This window comes from Marmota monax, unplaced genomic scaffold (genome assembly GCF_021218885.2).
Source record: "Marmota monax isolate L192 unplaced genomic scaffold, Marmota_monax_Labrador192_F-V1.1 WCK01_AAM20220418_F8-fsc00024, whole genome shotgun sequence".
NCBI lineage: Eukaryota > Metazoa > Chordata > Mammalia > Rodentia > Sciuridae > Marmota > Marmota monax.
This window is the reverse complement of record NW_026695224.1, coordinates 24559332-24578150: the sequence shown is the minus strand read 5'-3', so window position 1 is coordinate 24578150 and position 18819 is coordinate 24559332. Positions and strand designations below refer to the sequence as shown.

The 18819-nt window shown below is 41.4% G+C and overlaps 1 protein-coding gene across 6 annotated transcripts in view; it reads right to left on the bottom strand.

Annotated features, from left to right (window-relative positions):
* Nucleotides 1-18819, bottom strand: part of Hydin (HYDIN axonemal central pair apparatus protein) — a 398809-nt gene that overhangs the window by 34469 nt on the left and 345521 nt on the right. For all 6 annotated transcript variants that reach the window (XR_009225878.1, XM_058575799.1, XM_046435142.2 and 3 more), the window contains 11 exons: nt 17515-17666; nt 17215-17404; nt 13549-13651; nt 13040-13327; nt 11519-11661; nt 8494-8712; nt 6429-6589; nt 3661-3758; nt 2631-2829; nt 1208-1420; nt 479-617 (listed from right to left, as the gene is read on the bottom strand). Coding sequence is in view for 5 of the 6 variants with exons in the window: in XM_058575799.1 (XP_058431782.1) it covers nt 479-617; nt 1208-1420; nt 2631-2829; nt 3661-3758; nt 6429-6589; nt 8494-8712; nt 11519-11661; nt 13040-13327; nt 13549-13651; nt 17215-17404; nt 17515-17666 (1905 nt within the window). In the remaining variant the exon portion in view is untranslated. The remainder of the gene's footprint in view (nt 1-478; nt 618-1207; nt 1421-2630; nt 2830-3660; nt 3759-6428; nt 6590-8493; nt 8713-11518; nt 11662-13039; nt 13328-13548; nt 13652-17214; nt 17405-17514; nt 17667-18819) is intronic.

Genomic DNA, 18819 nt, shown 5'->3' with positions numbered 1-18819 from the left:
TTTATATCTGACTCCTGCCCTACATCACTGAGACATTTAGGAATAAGCTGCAGGACATGCCTCCACTTTTCTGTTTTGTCCTTTGACCTAACTTAGTAAAAACACATCATTGTCCTTTCACTATTATCAGCCGGTTGGCCAGTGATAACTTTTCTTCCTGCTATTGTATGAGTTATGGAGTCCCCCGATATTTGTGTCTGGTTCTCTTTTGCTGCTTTAATAGTCTCAATTAAACAACAACAGCAACAAACTATAAATAAATAACTAGAGCTCTTTCTTTCACTATGGTCAGACAAGAGTTCAGCTTTGTTTTGTTCAACAGGCCCAACATGCATGGTAGCCACTCAATAAACATGTGTTGATTGACCCATCTTTAGGTGGTTCTCCCTATCACTACCTACGCTGTAGGCAACTTGCCATTCACAGATGGCTGCAATGATCTAAGCTCTTTGTTGAGGGGGTCCCCATCCACACAGACCTCAGCTTTCTTTTCAGGGTGGATACAGCCCTTCTCTGTGAGGCATGTGAAGGCTGGAGGGTTCTGGAGACTTTCAGTTTCTTCAGACATCCAGCGGAAGGAGTAGGCACTATTGGTTGGGTTCAGGATTGTAAAGGTCCTGATCAAAGCGAAAAATTGACAGCAGAAAGTGAGGGAGAGAATTGAAAAGTAAGAGAACTTTCCTAGAACCTGGCCCTAGTACAGTCTCTACTGGGAATCCTAACTGTTCTGAGCACTTGATTATCATAGAAATTAAAAACTCCATCTCATCTGGAGATCCAAAGTGTGGCTAGGTTTCTGGACTTGGAGTAAAATTGCTGCCAAGGCCACCATCTGTGATGCTGTGTGGTCAAGGTGGTGGTCAGGGAATATATATATATATATATATATATATATATATATATATATATGACATATATGTATAGGCATATATATATATATATATGTATACATATACATATATAAGTGTGTGTGTGTGCTGATATATAAATATATCAACTTTTCTTCTCTGTCCAAGCTAAGGAGACACTGGAATCCACCTTCATATAACAGTTCTCTAAATTCAAACTTCTAAAACTCAGGTCAACCCCCAGAATATCAGGATTGTTCCAAGAGCCAAGTCTAGCTAGTTTCTCTTAATTCTTTTTCTGAGTTCTTTAGAAGGAAAGACAGATATAAATTCAACCAATGCAAACCAAAGCAACTCACTGGAGATTCTTTTCTCCTACGCCCACACTGGTGAACTCAATCACCCGGGTGTTTGCATCCAGAGGTCCTGAATCAGACCCTCGGAGCTCTGCGTTGCGCCGATGACCAGTGATGTAGTCCGAATCTTTCAGGTCAAAATGGCAGAGGGGCAAGAAGCTCCGTCCTTTCGCTACCAGGACTGGAGCTTGCTCTCCAGGCGGCAGGTTGGGAATCCTAAGAGGATAAGGTTATTTTTATTTATGTTTTATTTTGAAATTAGTCGTTGCTTTCTTAGTTGTTGGAAATGAATATTATATCAGAATGTGAGCTCTGTGAAAGCAGAGGGTAGGTAGGTTTTGGTCAATACTGCCACTTTAGTGACTTTATTAGTACATGACACATAGTAGGTATTCATTCATTAAATGTAAATGGATGAATGGGCTGAATATAAGGAGCCTGATTTTGAGTTCCTTCTGTGTACTTAGGTATCGCTATAAGTTATTACTCCAAAAGTGGTAAGAAATCTTCCTGCTGAAAAATAAGAGCCCTCTTACCCTCTGGGCCCTCTCACAGACATTTAATGGGGTACAAAGAGGGACCTGGAACTTATTAAAAAGTATCTTGAGCTCCTTGAAGAAGGTAAATAAATGTGAACAGACTCTTAGCCCAGGACCAAGCTGAGGTGGCCTTGGTGTGGGCAGGGTCTCTGTGGTGTGACTGCAGGGGTTCAGGAGGCTCTAGTGGCTCACACGAGTCTCTGCCACTCTAGGCCACCGTTCATAGACTTCCTCTGTAAGGCAGGGGTTCTCCATGGAGCTTTTCTAGATATGGCACCACACCAGGGACTGTAATTGTCAGATTCATTTGATCAGGTTTTTTCTTACTGCATCTGGGCACCATGTTTTCCTCAACTACAATGTAACAGGACCACCGACGATGGCATGACCCCCTTTCACCACCTAGTATTCATTGTGTGCCAGGCACTGTTCTAAGTTCTTTGCTTCAATCAACTCATTTAATCTTCCCAACCATTCTACAAGGTGGACATTATTATTTGCATGTTATATATGAGGGAATTGAGTCTCAGAGAAGGGGCAAGAAAACTTGCCCAGTTCATGGTTGCCCAAAGACTGGAACCCACCTGGCTGCCAATCATTCTGTTGCTTAGTGGAATGCTCTATGTGTCTGGGAAGGGGGAAGTGGATAGAGGGAAGCATCTGGAGAGGGTTGATGATCAGGATCAAGACCAAATTCTCCTTGTTCTCCAAATGCTGGTCCCTCTCAATTCTTCCAGAAGGAAAAGTGGTAATGTGGAGCTGTGAAGGGGTCTGGGGTTGGAAAGAATGGTGGCAGTAGTGGGATACAAGGGGGTGGGACGAAAGCCAGAGAGCCACAGAGGTCTACCCCTGCAAAGATGGAAGTTCTGGGGAGCACATTTCCTTACTGGCAGAAAAGGTTGCTTTCGAACTCTCCGATGTCCAGTGGGGAGAATTTCACTTTGAGCTTCTGAGTCTTTCCCACGGGCACGATGCCGGAGGAGGGCTCCACAGAGAAGGCCGAGGGGGAAGCTTCGTTCCAGTGGTCCATTCCACTGTCCGGGGTGCTGCCCGTGCCCTGACTAAGCTGATCTTTTAGAGCAGAACCTGGGGGCAGAGAGGGTGGGCAAGAGTCCTCAGTTGCAGAGAGAGGCAGCTCACTCACAGGTCCTGAGGGACCCTCTGTGGGGTCTGTGGGATCCACCTCTTGTAGCAGTTTTACTTAATCTTGAGCCCTAAAGGTAAGGAATAGGCTCACATATCTCACAGGGCACACATGAAAAATATTTCTATGAATTCCATAACGTTTTCAAATTTTCCTTTGAGTACAAGGGGGTGGGTCAAGAAGGTGACTGTGGATATTTTGCCCTAGAATAATGGACTGTGAACATAATTGGGTGGGGGGGGATTAGACCTAAAAACCTAAAAAATGGATCCAGTTGTCCCACTTCTAAAGTAGAGGTTTACAATCTAGGGGCCCATTTGAAATGTCTGTTAATCTCCAAAATAATAATGAATACTGTATTTGCCTACAAAGAGCTGGGGCCTTTTCTTTCTTTTCTTTTTATTTTTTTCTGGGGCCTTTTCAAGTGTTTCACATATAACAACTATAAACTCGGGCATGGGTGTGTGTTTTCCTGGGAAAACAGTTTGCAGCTTTCATCAGTTTCTCTGAGGGGTGTGTAATCTCCCAGAAGGACAAGTACTTAGAGACAAGAGTCCAAGTGAGCTATGAGATGGGGCATTGTCCTAGGGAGGGGTCAGGGAGGAGTCCAGGAAGGCAGAGGTCAGCTCTTCAGGGTCTCAGGACAATTTGCTTTTGGTTCAATTTTCCTTAGCTATTAAGAGAATGTCTGAATAGTGCTAGTCTCCCTGTGCAATGTTTTACTAACTAGTGACTCAGGTTAGGCCCTGGGTTTGGCCTGTCATCGTATTTACCTTGCACTCCTGGCATCACGAAGCTGACTGCTTTTGCAGTATCTTCTGAGGTCCAGCTGAATTCAAGCTGTACACGTCCTGAATTGACCAGGTCGAGTCTGTGAATTGATCGGGGACAGATTTCGGAAATGTGCTGCAGATGATTTTTGTTCTGCCTTCATATCATCTGTACTGCTTCTTGAAGGCAAAAGACTCTATTTCTTAAGTATTGTTAATGGCAGAATAGTATTCCATTGTGCATATTTACCACATTTTCTTTATCCATTCATCTGTTTGTGAACACCTAGGTTGATTCCATATCTAGGCTACTGTGAATAACACATGAATAAACATGGAAATGCAAGTATCTCTTTAATATACTGATTTCATTTCCTTTGGATAAATGTCTAGAAGTGGGACAACTGGATCCATTTTTTGGGTTTTTGAGGAATCTCCACAATGATCAAGGTTCTGAGGACTCCACAATCCCATCATTTGTGGCAAAATGGATGCAACTGGAGGACATATGTTAAGTGAAAGAAGTCGAACTTAGGCAAATAACGCATGTTCCCTCTTATATGTGAAAGCTAAAAAAGTGATCACTATTTTACTGTCTTCTACTTTGAGCTAAACTTCTTTTAGCTTCCATCATATTAATGAAAAATTCCCATGAGAGAGGAAACAAAATTTACCTCACAGGACAGTATCTCTTTCAGGAACAAATACCATATACCCTCCTTTGTCCATCATCTCCCCCTAGAAATAATGTCCCGTGGGCAGACACCATTTGTCCTTGACCCCTGCCTGTGACACCTTCCCTGACTGAGATACAAACTTGAATTTTAGTGGTTTTGAACTCAAATTCTGAGTCAGCTGAGGCTTTTCTTGTCTCAGTTTCCCTGATCTAAGACAAAATCAGAGAGACAAAAGCCTTTTTCTGGAATCACTATTAAATTTGATTACAGCCACAGTTGGAAGACTTTGACACAAGGAAACAATGGTGTCTGAGAAATAAAATACACATGATTTTCCTGGTTTTAGGGGCATAGTAAGAGTAGGAGTTTGAATGGGAGTAGTAAGTCTGGGGTGGGGTGCAGAGATTCGATTTCCATCATCCAACCCAAGTAGACCATGCAGGCGTGCCTGAAATCAAGTTGACTCCAAGGGCCTGTGTTTATTGTGTAAATTTATGAACATTAGTTTTTATCCTAAAGATAATTTTTATATAGTAGAGAAATCTCAGGGCACAGAGAATTTTTCATAAAAAGAGACCTTGCTAGGCTGGGGTTGTGGCTCAGTGGCAGAATGCTTGCCTTGTACATGTGAGGCACTGGGTTCCATCCTCAGAACCACACAAAAGTAAATAAACAAAATAAAGATACTGTAAAAAAAAAAAAAAGAGAGAGCAAGCTTGCTTTAGGTTGGGTTGACAACCATTTTCACAGTGGGCTAGATAGTAAGATTTTTGCAGTGTGTACCACGTGGTCTCTGCAGCAACTACTGAACACTGCGTTTGTAATGAAGAAACAGCTGCAGTCAATACATAAATGAATGGGCATGATTGTGTGCCAGAAAAAAACATTTTTTAAAAAATAAAAATAGGCACAGGGCCATTGTTTGCTAACTCTGGTTTAGGTGAAATGGTCATCAGATGATTATACTTCCTGCTTTCTACGTTTTTGGATCTATAATGATTTGAGAAGACATTTAAAGAACAATAAATGCAAAATGAGTTGAATGAGGTAGTTGCTAATTTCTACAAAGTAGGAATGCCAGCAGTTCACGTTTTGGTCTCTGTACATGTTGATCTCTTTGCTTAGAAGACCTTTCATTCCTTCTTCTTCACCTGGCTACCTCCTGTTTGTCCTCCAAATTTAAGCTGGGCACCACTTCACCTGGGGACCTTCCCTGGCATTCTCTCTCTCTCTCTCTCTCTCATGTCTTGACCTTGAGACTTGGGGTGCTTTCTTGCTACATGCACATGACACTATGCTGCAAAAGATAATTCACCTGGTTCTAGCTTCCCCTCACCCCCCTCCAGAGTGTGAGCTCTTGGAGGGCAGGGCAGATGCTGCCCTTGGATCCTTGTAGCTGAGTGTGGGTGAGAGTTCAAATAACCATTTCTCTTTCTGAAAGACAAATGTGATTCTGAATGAGCTTTCTAGCTCGGCTCCCCTATAAGCCTGGTAAAAGAGAGAGATTAACTGTACTACGCAGCAACATTGTTTTCCACAGAAGTGATGTCAAGTTGGTAAATCACATAGGGACTAAGAAAAGCCATGATGGGAAGGAAGCCATTGCTTCAGGGTTCTCTGAGTGAAGTGGCTCTCAATTGAAACAGGGCATCTTCCCTGCGGGGATGCTAGAAGCTAATTTTAGTTTGAGAAAAGTTGGCCTCTGTTAGGCATGGGGCTTCTAAACTGGGATGAACCCCATCCCCACTAGTGTGGATATTGTCTGAGGTGTCACCTGAGGGGTCAGGAAGCGTATCAATCCAGGGTGTCTGTGTAGACTTCTACAAGGACAATTCCCACTGGAGTGGATTGCTGGATGCCACCTTGCTGGTAGACTGTTTTCTGGCTATATTTTGATTTCATGTGTGAAATTCAACAGCTTTGTATGTCTGAACATTTCACTGGGCCTTGGATGGTGCTCTGGTGCATGCTACACAGATGGGAGGCCTGGTATCAAGTGTTGCAGATGCTGCGTGAAAGTATGATGAATGGGTTGGTGGATGATGGAATGAAAGACTTTCTCTACGCGGTGTTATGAAGCTTTTGATGACTCACTCAAACACTCTGGTCTGGTAAACCAGCGTATCCTTAAAGTTCACATCATTCATTTGGCACTGGTATGAAGCATAATCCACAGTGGCACTGATCTGAATCTGCAGTTCTTGGTAGTTTTCTTCTAGGACTGAGTGGGCAGGTTCAGGATCCGTCTCTATCACCTGTAATAAAGGCAGCTGTGTCCTTAGTGATACAAAGCCAGATGCCCTGCAGGAATAATGAGGGGATAGCACAGTACTGTATTCCACCCACCTGAGTTAACACCAACCCACAAACTCGGGTTCTAGAGTAAATGATAAGGCACACCTATAAAGGATTGTAAATGAAAAAGGAAGAAACTGAATAATAAGGAATTACTGAAAACATCAGAGGTGCAGGGGAATGAGTGTAAGGATCAGATGGATTCCAAATAAAGTAGAAGAAAAAGGATTATAATGATAGGAACATATCTTGATGAAATAGGAAACAAATCTAAAATGGAGACCAACAAAATTATTTATTTGAAAATATTTTAAAAATCTTTGGTGAGACAGGTCAAGAACAAAAGAGAAAAATATGAATAACTAGTATCAGAAATTAAAAAAAAGGCATTACCACCAAGCCTACATATTTAAATATGGTGAGGAAATATTGTAAATAATTCCATGAGATTACAAAGAAAACATAGTTAGATGGTAAATGTCTAGAAAAATGATTTAATAAAATCAATGCAAGGACAGATTAAAAAATCCTAAAGAATCCTGTTAATATTAAAAAATGGAATAGCAATAAAACAGGTGTTGAAAATCTGAAGAGCCTTATTACTATAAAGAACTGAATAGTAGTAAAAAATGTTTTAAAACACCTAAATAAATAGAGAAATATACCTTGCTAATGGAAAGGACAAATTAATACAAAATTGTCAGTTTTTCCTGGGAGATCACTAGGGTAAAAACAAGAAGTGGGCAACACCGTTATCTAGATTATGAAATTGGATCCTTGCCTCACATCATACATAAAAATCCAAGTGAGCCAAAGGATCTTAAACATACATGCACGAGAGAGAGAGAGAGAGAGAGAGAGAGAGAGAGAGAGAGAGGGAGAGAGAGAGAGAGTTAATATCTTTCTGGGAGGGAAGGGTTATTAAAAATAAGACACAAGTAATATAAAAGACTAATACATTTGACTTTTCAAGTCAAGAACATTTTTATTCATCAAAAGATAAAGTAAAAATTAAGTTATAAATCTGGTGAGGATTTTGCAGACAAATGATATATAAGGAAGAATTTATTAAAATAAAAATAGCTCAGACAAAGGACAAGCATCATAATTGAAAGACAGGCAAAAGACACGAGAAGGCATTCATGTAACAGAGAACTTGCATGGTCAATAATCACATGAAGAAATCCTCAGCCTTATTATGACTAGGGAAATGCAAGTTAGGTTCATACTTAGGCTATTTCCCACTCATCCAAATGATACACATAAAAATGTCTGATAAGGTCAAGTGTAGGAGAAGATGTGGATCCTTAAGACCTCTTTGAATGAACCAAACAAGTTTCAAGATAGTGATTAGCTCTGGAAGGTAGGTAGAGAGAGAGAATGACTACAACCACACAAGTGGTCAGGTTCTACTTCCCTTATGGGGTAAGTGTTTGTCTGTGATAATGACATTATTGAAAAAAATTGTCAAAAATAAATAAAAGAGAGGCATTTACAGACCAAAGATGAGATTCTGCCATTAGGGAGAGATTATGACTACTTTAATTCTGGACACCTGAAGAAGAAGAGGAAAACAACTAAAAAAACAGTGATTACATTTTTGAAGAAGAAAAAGATGGGTGAACTTGCTCAACTTGTCAAGACTTAAGCTATAACTTTAGCAATGAAGTCGTGTGGAGTGCATAGTATGGATGGCAGGGGGCATGTGTGGAAGTTCAGTTTGTCTCCTGAAATCAAGGCAAAGTAGAATGGAAAACTTCTCTGCCTCTATGAAAGAAAGAAATGACGAGACACTGAGCTCGAGAACATCAGGCCCCCAAGCCTAGCAGGCCAGGTCAGATATGAGCTTAATGTCCCTGCTTACCTTTCGCTTTGTAGGCAAAGTTCCAGGAGCATTTCTAGATGCATCCACCCACTTGATAGTGTGCATGCGGTCATCCCAGTCGGGAACCTGCTCTGCAGGGAGCTGGAACACGATCCTGGAGAGCTTGCACTTGACCCCCATCTTTTTCAGGTGGATTGGCACATCTGATTTCATGGTCACCACTATGTCCTTGGTACAACCAGGGTGGAGGTGGCCCAACTAGGGAAGAGCCTGGCATTAGTGTTTTTTGGGAACTCAAACTTGAAGACTCTTGATAACCATGTGGTGACATTCTAGAGAAGTGGTAAAGCCACAGGACTTGGCAAATTACTTTGTAAGTATACTGCAATTCTTATTAAAGTACTTGTTCATCAGTTTCAAAAATATAGCACATTAGTATGAAATATCAATCATAGTAGAAACTGGTTTTTTTGTGACTATTAATGTTCAGTTCATCTGAAAAATAAGCTGAGTCAGGAAAATGTTAAAAAGGGAGTCTACCTCTACAAGTAAAAAACATAAAATAAATAAAAGATGATTAAATGAACTAATTAGAATATAAAACAGTCCCTTGTTTTGAAAGTACAAAAATTTTATGAATATAATGTGAATCTAATTCATAAAAAAAAATGCATTATCCAGGGCTGGGATTGTGGCTCAGTGGTAGAGCACTTGCCTAGCATGTGTGAGACACTGGTTCAATCTTCACATCACATAAAAAAATAAAAAAATAAATAAAATACAGTTATTATGTCTATCTATAACTAAAAAATAAAAAAGTGCATCATCCAAACCTGCATAGGTAGATTGACTTAAATATGCACAAGAGGCTCTTAGGAATGCAATCACAATAACAAAGCAACCAGTATTTATCTAACTGCTACTTGCTTCCAGTGCTATTCTAAACTCTTGCACAATTCTACTAAGCCTCATAATAACCCTATGAGAGGTATAGCTCTTCTTCCCATTTTACCAACAACAAAATTTGCAAATTGCTTAAGGTCATTGATAATGGAAGAGCTGGTTCAAACCCAGGGAGTATGGTTTCAAATACTACATGCAAGCCACCTTATACTTTCAATCAATATGATCCATACAAATATGGAGTGATGAATTCAGTGTGCTAGCAGTTCTCAGAATGTGGTCTAGTGACCTTTGGGATCCCCAAAACCTTTTCAGGGAGTCTATGCTGTAACCATTTCATCATAGCACAAAGATGTTATTTGACTTTTTCACTGTCGTTTTCTTATGAGTGTACAATGGAACTTTCTAAAGACTACATATGGTAGTATTATACCAGATTGACTGCAAAAGCAGATATGAGAATCCAGATGACTTATTGTAAGCCAGATATTAAACAAATTAATAAAAATTTAAATAATGCCACCCTTCTCACTCAAGAAAAAAGAATACAAATATTTTCATAAAAACATGGTATTTATATTAACATGTAGGTTTATTATTATATTTTAAAATGAAAAAAATACTTTTTTTCAAAATACTCTGTTTTAATTTCTAATATAGTAAATATTGATAGACATAACCCAATAAATAAAAATTCTTTTGGGAGTTCTCAATAATATTTAATAATATAAAGAAGTCCTGAGACCAAGAAACTGGATTGCTGAAGTGTACTATTTATAAGGGAAATCCAATGTTGTCTAAAACAAAATACTTTATGAATTATCATACACATTATGAATTATCATACACAAGCACACACATATATGACAGTTCTGGCATATGTGACAGTTCTATCATGTTTCTGCCAGGTAAAACATTCTCCTGCCTCTGGAGAGTGAAGGGAGAAGGCTTAGTACTTTCTCAGGCATGTGTGTGTGCCCGTGTATGTGTGAGTGTATACATAAATGAACTATTAGCTTATCTCTGCCTTCTTTGACTAACCCATTGATAACACAGATAATGCTCCATATTAGATTATACTGTGTCCATTTCCTCATGAGTCAAATGCAGATAAGAGTAGCATTTACCTTATAGTGTCATGGCGAGGATTAAATAAATTAACCAGGGTCTTGGAAATGAGACTGGAGTATAGTATGTACTCAGTTTATTTAGGGTTAGATCTGGGCCGTGCTGGGGCTAGGATCTGTTAGGGGAATTAATTTAAACTTTATGTCCCTCTGGGAGACAAAACTTATTCTTGATAGCACTCAAAGATTTAAAGGTGATAAAGAAGAGTCTCTAACCCTCCCAGCTCTGTCCTTTTCAAGTTATAGGCTTGAGCAGAGGTTGCAGTGAATACATCTGGGTGTCCCAGTCTCCTGGGAACTGAGAAGTGAACTGTCTATGAAAAGCAACTACTGGCCAGAGGCAAGAACCTGCTACAGTACTGTCCTGAGCCTTATTCAATGTCGAGCTTTGGTCAGCATTTCACAAAATGTGTACCATAAGATGGTAAAAGAATTTATAAAATTCCAAGTAAAATAAAGTTAACTAGATTTTAATATGCTGATGGACCCTGGGAATGTTTAAGAGAAAGATGTAACTTGGAACATTTTCTTTTCTTTCTTTTTTTTTTTTTTTTTTTGAGGTGCTGGGGATTGAACCCAGGGCCTTGTGCATGCAAGGCAAGCACTCTACCAACTAAGCTATACCCCCAGCATCATTTTCTAAATCTCAGTTGTTCACAGGATCCACTCAGCTTTTGATGAACCACTACTGAAGGACTAATGCTCTAAAGAACACACACATAGGGGGGACATAGGTCCACACTGTGGGATGGGAAAGGAAGGCTGTGACCTGTATCCATCCATTCAAGCCTCCATAGATTCTTCATCTTTAACAACAGTCTAGACTGCATCTCTGCTCTTCCTCTCTTAAGACTGTGGTGGATGTGAACAGTGTCCTATGGGACCAGGTCTCAGTGTAGCATGGCTAGTGAGCTCTCTCACAGGTTGAAATGCCTTCACCCCATTCCATGTATCCATGGAAATGGTCTGACTATCAGACTGGGGTTGGCTTAGGCCTAAGATGGTCCAGAACACAATGAATTGCTTGCACTTACCTGTGGGGAGAAAGCTATTGTAGCTAAAAGAGGCCATTCAAACCGTATCACATTCACTTGGCTGTGATTAGTGATTGTGAAATTCACATTATAGCTGTTTCCAATGTGACAGTCCCCAAACTGGATGTGGTCCATCAACGCAGCTAGGGGTTAGAAGCAGAAAGTAGTGAGTCCTCCTAGAGGGCCTGCTTCCCTCTCAGGCAACTCTTCCCTCCTTGGATAGTTATATTTGAGAAATTGGGAATCCCTGGGTAGTAAGATCCCCCCTCCCAGGGGAATGCATCCATCTATCCATCCACCTACCCACAATGACTCTCACCTCTATGGATATAAGAGAAAACACAAGTCCCCAACTCCATTTCTTTGGTGAGACAATACAATTCAGGGTTGGATTGCCATATAAAATAGGGAGACCCAGTTAAATTTGAATTACAGATAAACAGTGAGTAATTTCTAAGATTAATATGCCCCATGCAATATTTTAGGGCACACTCATACTAAAAATTATTTACTTATTATCTGAAATTTAAATTTATTGGCAGTGCCTGCATTCTGATTTGTTAAATCTGGCAACCCTACAATAGGTACAAAATTTAATTTCTAAACTTGGGTTTACTGCTGCTCCTGTTTGACCCCTGAGAAGCCAGAGGCTATCATGTAGCTTCAAAGAAGGGTCAAAGGCCAAGTACGTATGGAGTGTCGATTTCAACACATATTGTAGAGACTCCCTAATCATACATTCCAGGAATAATTAAGTTCCTGGGAAAACTGTGCCTATAACTCTCTCTACAGCCACCAATCACATAATGAGGGTGCTGAACAAATGCTTTTTGGTAATTATGACGAGGTATTTTCTCCCTACCCCAAAGAATATGGTCACTAAATGGAAGGTTCAGTACATGGCTTTAGAGTGACCTAAAGCTTTAACATACTCATAAATCCCCTGGGGATTTGGCTAAAGTACAGATTCTGATTCAGTAGGCCAAGGTGGGCCTGAAAATCCCATTTCTAGTGATGTTGATGCTATAGCTTCTCGGGCTGCTCACTGAGGAGTGAGGCTGTGGAGAATGGGGTTCTAGAGGTGGTGCAAACCTATGCCCCCTTCATTTCTCTTGGGGTGTCTAGGATCCATGTTTCAGAAGGAATAGACAATGCCAACACAAGCCAGCTGAGAGACAGAGACAGGGAAGACCACAGGGAGGCATTTGTTCACTAATTGTTGAACTGGAATTCGAATATCAAACTATAAGCTCCCTAAAAGCCAGAGGCTTTCCTACGAATCTTTGCAACACCAGGGCTCAGCATGGTGCCCGGCATATGCACATGGACGCTTGGTAAATGTTCATTGATTGAACGTGAATACAGGAAAGGCCAGAGGTAGTGACTGAAATAGGCATGAAAGAACACATGGTAACAGAGAAGAGCTTCATTCCTAAATTCTCAATCAGTTGTTTAAATGTCACTCTTGTTTAAAAATGACCAAGTCGACAATTCTCAACGCCTCACTGTTTCGGCTCCCACCTGCCACCATGTCTTCCACGGCATTGTTCTCGGCTATCTCTAAGACCTCTGAGATGGGCGAGGTCTCCTGGCCAGCGGAAGGCACCAGCCCATGGATGTTGTCCAAGGTGATGTCATCTTCATAGCCTTCTCCCACCAAGTGGATGAGGGTCTCCTCGTACTGGTTGTTGATGACTGACAAGTGGATGAAGCCAGTCATCCTCCCAGCCTTCTGGGAGTGGAAAACGACATCAAATTCAGCGGCGTCTCCAGGAGAAACAACCAGGGAAGCCATGTGGGGTTTTTTTGCTGCAAAGATTAGAAAGAAGATACAATTTAGAGTCTGTTTAGAGAAATATGTATCCATGAAGACCCTGGCTGAGGGGAAAGCAATCATGTGATGGGAATGAGCTTCAGCCAGAGGCTACTGGTGACAAGACGATGCATCCAACTCTGGATGGGTCCTGAGAAGTCCCCAACAAACCTGCCACTGAAATCTTTGCCTTCCGGAGGCACCGTACCCAACTTACCCTTTTCATTTGGTTTGTTTTCCTCTATGATGTAGATGAAGGAGGTGTTGGGTCTCTTTTTCAGGGAGAAGATTCCTAGTTGATCTTGCAGGTCCACATGCAGCTGGAAGGAGGAAAGCAGCGTTGAGTGCTCAACTTATAATAAGTCCATTCATGAGTTTGGAATCTGAGGTGTGATACTATGCTGTGCATGGGGAAGTACCCCAAAAGGTCACTGTGCCTCATATTCACTTTTTTTTGAGTTTCTTATTAAGAACTATAATAAATGTTAGATCTAGAGAAGACAAAAGAAATTCAGTCAGGTCAGTCGTTATTGGGTGAGTGAGGAACTACAGACCCAAAGAGTATACGTGACCTTCAGATCACATGGTTAGATGGTATCAGTGGGTTGCTCACACCAGTGTTCCAGGGAGACGCAGTTGTAAGGTCTAAGCCAGACTGATAAAATGGAAATGAGCACTCATAATTCTATGAGGGCTTGCATGAATGTGAATTCCTAAAAGCCAGCACCTCTAGGCATTATGAATTTATTGCCTAGAGTCATGGTGAACATCCTGCTAGAGGAAGACGAGGCAGGCCTCTGACCTACTCTGAGAAAAGAAGTGGTTTCCAGTCCAGTGGGAACAAAATAACAGGAAAGCCACATATCTGATATTGGGTATGAGAAAACAGCAGATATTTTTAGAAGACAGTAATACACCATTACAAGCAAGATTGAGTGCTAGAAAAAAATGTGGCACAAAGAAGTGAGAGATAGTGACATGATCTAGGAAGCTTCTGGGATGAAAGAGTCTATATTTAGAAATAATATTACCAAGAAAGTATATGGAGGAATGGTATGGAAAAATAATGACATAAAAGACTTGACTAAATGGATGGCAATCCTAAATGTTGCTCCTGGTGGACAGTCTAAATACTGTGAAGTAGAAATTCTTCCCAAAGTTTATCTGGGGGATTAATGTGGAAAAATTACAAAAACAGGGAGTGGGTGGACAAGAAGACCCTGAACTAGATGCTAGCACCTTTTATAAAGCCACAGTAATGGAAACAATGCAGGGTGATGGTAAACTCGGTAGAATAAACTCAAGGCAATAAAAAAAATCCTAGACTAAATATAAAAAAAATTGAAAAGCATCAGAGAGCTAAGAAGACAATGAAGAGAGCCAGATGAAGATCTGTGGCAAGAATGTTTTCTCTGATTTAAGGAGACTGATTCATAATGGGGTTGGGGGGCATGGGAGGATTAGATGAACTTTAGAAAGGGCAAAAGGGAGGTAGGGGAAGGGAGGGGGCAAGAGGGTAGGAAAGATGGTGGAATGAGATGGACATCATTACCCTAAGTACATGTATGAAGATATAAAGGGTGTGACTCTACTTTGTGTGCAACCAGACACATGAAAAATTGTGCTCTATATGTGTAATATGAATTGTAATGCATTCTGCTGTCATATATAACAAATTAAAAAAAATATCTGTGGCAAATGAGAATCCAGAAAGGTCTACCTAACTTCCTGGGCTGTTTTTGACTGAGAGGCATATGTCATTCTGGAAGGGGTAGATGGGTGGGGGCGCTTATCTGCACTTTTGACAGTCTGTTGGTGCAAAGAGGGCAAAGGTCCAAAGCCTGTGAAAGGTTGGGGTGTTTTCTCTGGGCTGGAACTTTAAAGGTCTTCACTATAAGATGAAAGATGAGCTGGGTATAAACCAGCTCTCCTAATAATAGCAATCCTGTTGTGAGTCTTCTGGGTAATCTGAAAAAAATCTCAAGTCCTAAAACTTGTTTTAGGTAATCCTTAATTTTTAGTGCCCCAAACTGTTAGGCGGAAGCAAATAAAAATTGTCTTTGAAGAAGAACAGAACAGAACAGAACATGATTCTTAGTTTAGTTATTTCAAAATATTTTTATAAATATAATACCCAATATATCCATTCAAAAGATAAGCAGGTATATGAGACAGGACAGCATGGGCAAGAATGAGCAGAAATAGCAGGCTGAGAAACATGCATAGGGACTTTGAATTTGGAAGTATCAGGCATAGACTGCAGAATGCCTATGATTACTATATTCAAGAAATAAAAGCCAACTCTGACAATTTCAACATGAAACTAGAAATCATGACAGCTGATTATACAGATTTGAACCCCCCATAGAAATTCTAGAGCTGAAATATGTAATCATTAAAGAACTTAATGTAAAGCAGATTCAAAAGAGCCTAAGGGAGAGTTAATGAATGGAATATAGATGTGCTAGCCAGCTTTTCATCACTGCATATATATAATACCTGACACAGGTGAAGAAAAGAGAGGAAAAGAGAGGTTTATTTTGACTCACAGTTCTGAAGGTTCAAGTCCAAGATTAGATGGCCCCATTGGTTTGGGCCTGTGGAGACAGGGAGCACATCACGATCAGAGAGCGTGACAGAGCAGGCAGTCACATCTCAAGTCAGAAGAGAGTGAGAGAGGGGTGGGGGAGGACTGGAAGGATCTCACAATCCCTTTTGACCTGAGTCCCCAATGACCTGAGGACCTCCCACTAGGCTCCACCTCTTAAAGTTCCATAGCACCTCCCTCTACCACCACTCTGGGGGGACCAAACCTTTATATATCCAACCACAGCAACAAATCAAAAGAAATTATGCAGAATGAAAACTAGATGAAAATTCAATAAGGATGAGAGACATAGAGGATATAGCTAGAAGGTCTTCAATACAGTCAACTCACATCCCAGGAGGAGAGATGAGAGAGAATGGATTAGAAACACTATTTGAAGACATGTCCAAGAATTTTCCCATGTTAATTTGACATCAATTCTCAGAATCAAAAGGCCCGATGAATTTCAAGATGGCTAAATTAAGAGAAATGCATAGCTAGACATATCATAGCAGAACTGAAGAAAACAAATGGAAGGTGAAAATTTGAAAGGCAGTTGGAAAAGATTGTCTTAAAAGAACATTTTAAACTCTTGGTGGACCTTTTAGCACACACATCAGAAGCCAGAATATGTTTCAAAAATCTCTCCCACTTGTTGAAAGACTACAATGACCAAACCAAAATTCCCTAGTCGAAAAAATTACATTAAAAGTGAAAGAAACTGGCAGAGGTGGTGCACATCTGTAATCCCAACAACTAGGCAGGTGGAGGCAGGAGGATCTCAAGTTCAAGTCAAGCCTGAGCAACTTAAGAGAGACCCTGTCTCAAATGAGAAAACAAAAAAGGCTGGGGATGTAGCTCAGTGGTAAAGTGCCTCTGGGTTCAATTCCTAAAGAAATCCCCAAAGTCCTTTAGATTTGGCACCTCTTACACTTATAAAGTTCCCCACCTTGTTTTCTCATTACAAATATAATATTACCTACAGGAAAAAGATGAAAACATAAAGAAGACAATAAGAAAACATACACTCCTACCTCTTCAACTTGGTGGACATCCTCATGTACTTCCTTACCCAGTAGTTATTAGTGTTAGGTGTAATCTGATTTCCTATATTTCATGAGGGCAGAGAACATGCCAGATTCCCCTCTGTATGCCCCATGTCTCAAACACAGGCTAATGCTTGGGGACTGTCAAAGAAGTCCTCATGCAGTAGGGATGGCAGAGACCCCAATGTCTAAAGTCTAACTTTTGAATGACTGTTCCCTTTTCTACCCCTCACTTCACCCTCAATATTACCTGGGCAGGGACGGTGCCATTGTTCTTGAGGATGACAGGCAGTTTCTCTGAATGCCCCAGCAGAAGCCTCTTAAAGAGGAGCAAGGGGTTTCCATACTGGTCATACAGAACGGGCCGCACAACGGTCACTCGAGGGAGGGTCCCCTCACCAACAATATCAAATATGAGGCCTCGGTTCCTGGCCAGACTGCTGCAGAGAACAGGAAGATCAAGAGCTGTCAGCCAGGACTGGAAGGAATAACTACCCCACGGTGCATGTGGGCTACGGTTCTGCGGCTGGAAGGGATCTGGGAGCAATACCTGGGCAAGCCATCTAAGGTAGCCTCAAAGATGCACTGGTAGGTCTGCATGGTTTGTGGGGTGAAGGACACCGTGGCAAAGGCATGTGAGCGGCTGGCGACACACATCTTGTTGGGTTCCACTTCAAAGATGTCCGTGATGCGTGCGATGACCTAGTGAGGGGAAGTAGAGGCCAGGGTGTGTTATCTACTCTGCATTTACACTGGGGCTTGCTGCTCATTTCACCTGCCCTGCTTTGCACTTCCCTCCCATCAAAGCTCTGTGATAGACAAGCTCTATCACCTACAGAGTCATGGGCCCTGGAAGGAGCTGCCTAGACACTGGGATCCTCTCCTAAGTAATATCTAGTTGCATTTGAGTTTTGACTCCAATGAATGAAGCAAGTCAGTCGGCCAGATATTTTCCCCACTATCCCATCCTCTGTCACCTAAATCAAGATGCCTAAAGATTGTTTTTGGTGGCTACTGTGGAGCTGAGCTGGGACCACATACACGATGAGGAAGCCATATTACAGAAAGGAGCAATGGAAACAACCAGAGAGACACGTGGCCTTAAAAGATGGATGGAGTACCTGCTGATCTGAAGGGTGGATTTCGAATGCCAGTTCTAGTCGTAATGAGTGATGGCTATATTACATGTTCTAACCCATGTCTGAGGTCTTGGATTCACTGTTGTCAATCTAGTATTATTTGGGCTAACTTGAGTGAGGTTCTGCTCCTTGTAGCTCCAAGGGCCTTGGCTAGAGAAAACCCCCAAGGCATTTCACCTATTCTCAACCAGTGGAAGTGTTTGGAGACTGCGGGGACTTCTGGCATGACTTTGAACAAAATTTTCATTCTTATGAGAAGCAGATGGGAACAGACTGACTACTCCCTCTTATTCTTAAGCTGCGGGCGGGCATTAAGGTTTCTTTGGCCTTTGCAGGGATTCCCTTCAGATCTGCACACCAGGGAGGAGGAGAACAGTCTCCTCCTCCTGCACATCCCCTGTTATAGTCTCTGGTTAGAAATCAGGCTTGCCTGCTTTTTATGTTTTTAGTACAGATAGGGAGAGAACTGCCCCTTAGGGGTCCAAATAAGACCAGAGAATAAAGGCTGGATGTCACCAGTGCCTGAAGGAGGTCATAAAAGGGATTAGATGGTCTCCTTGACTCTCCTGAGAGAGTCTTCTGGGAATGCACACTCTCTAGGAGGCTCCAAGTAGAGACTCCTTGGAGATCTCCCCACCCCCATTAGCCACAAACAGTGCTAGTTCTGGGGCAAGAAGACCACTTGGGCTCAAAGTCCACTTTTGGGCAGAAAACTG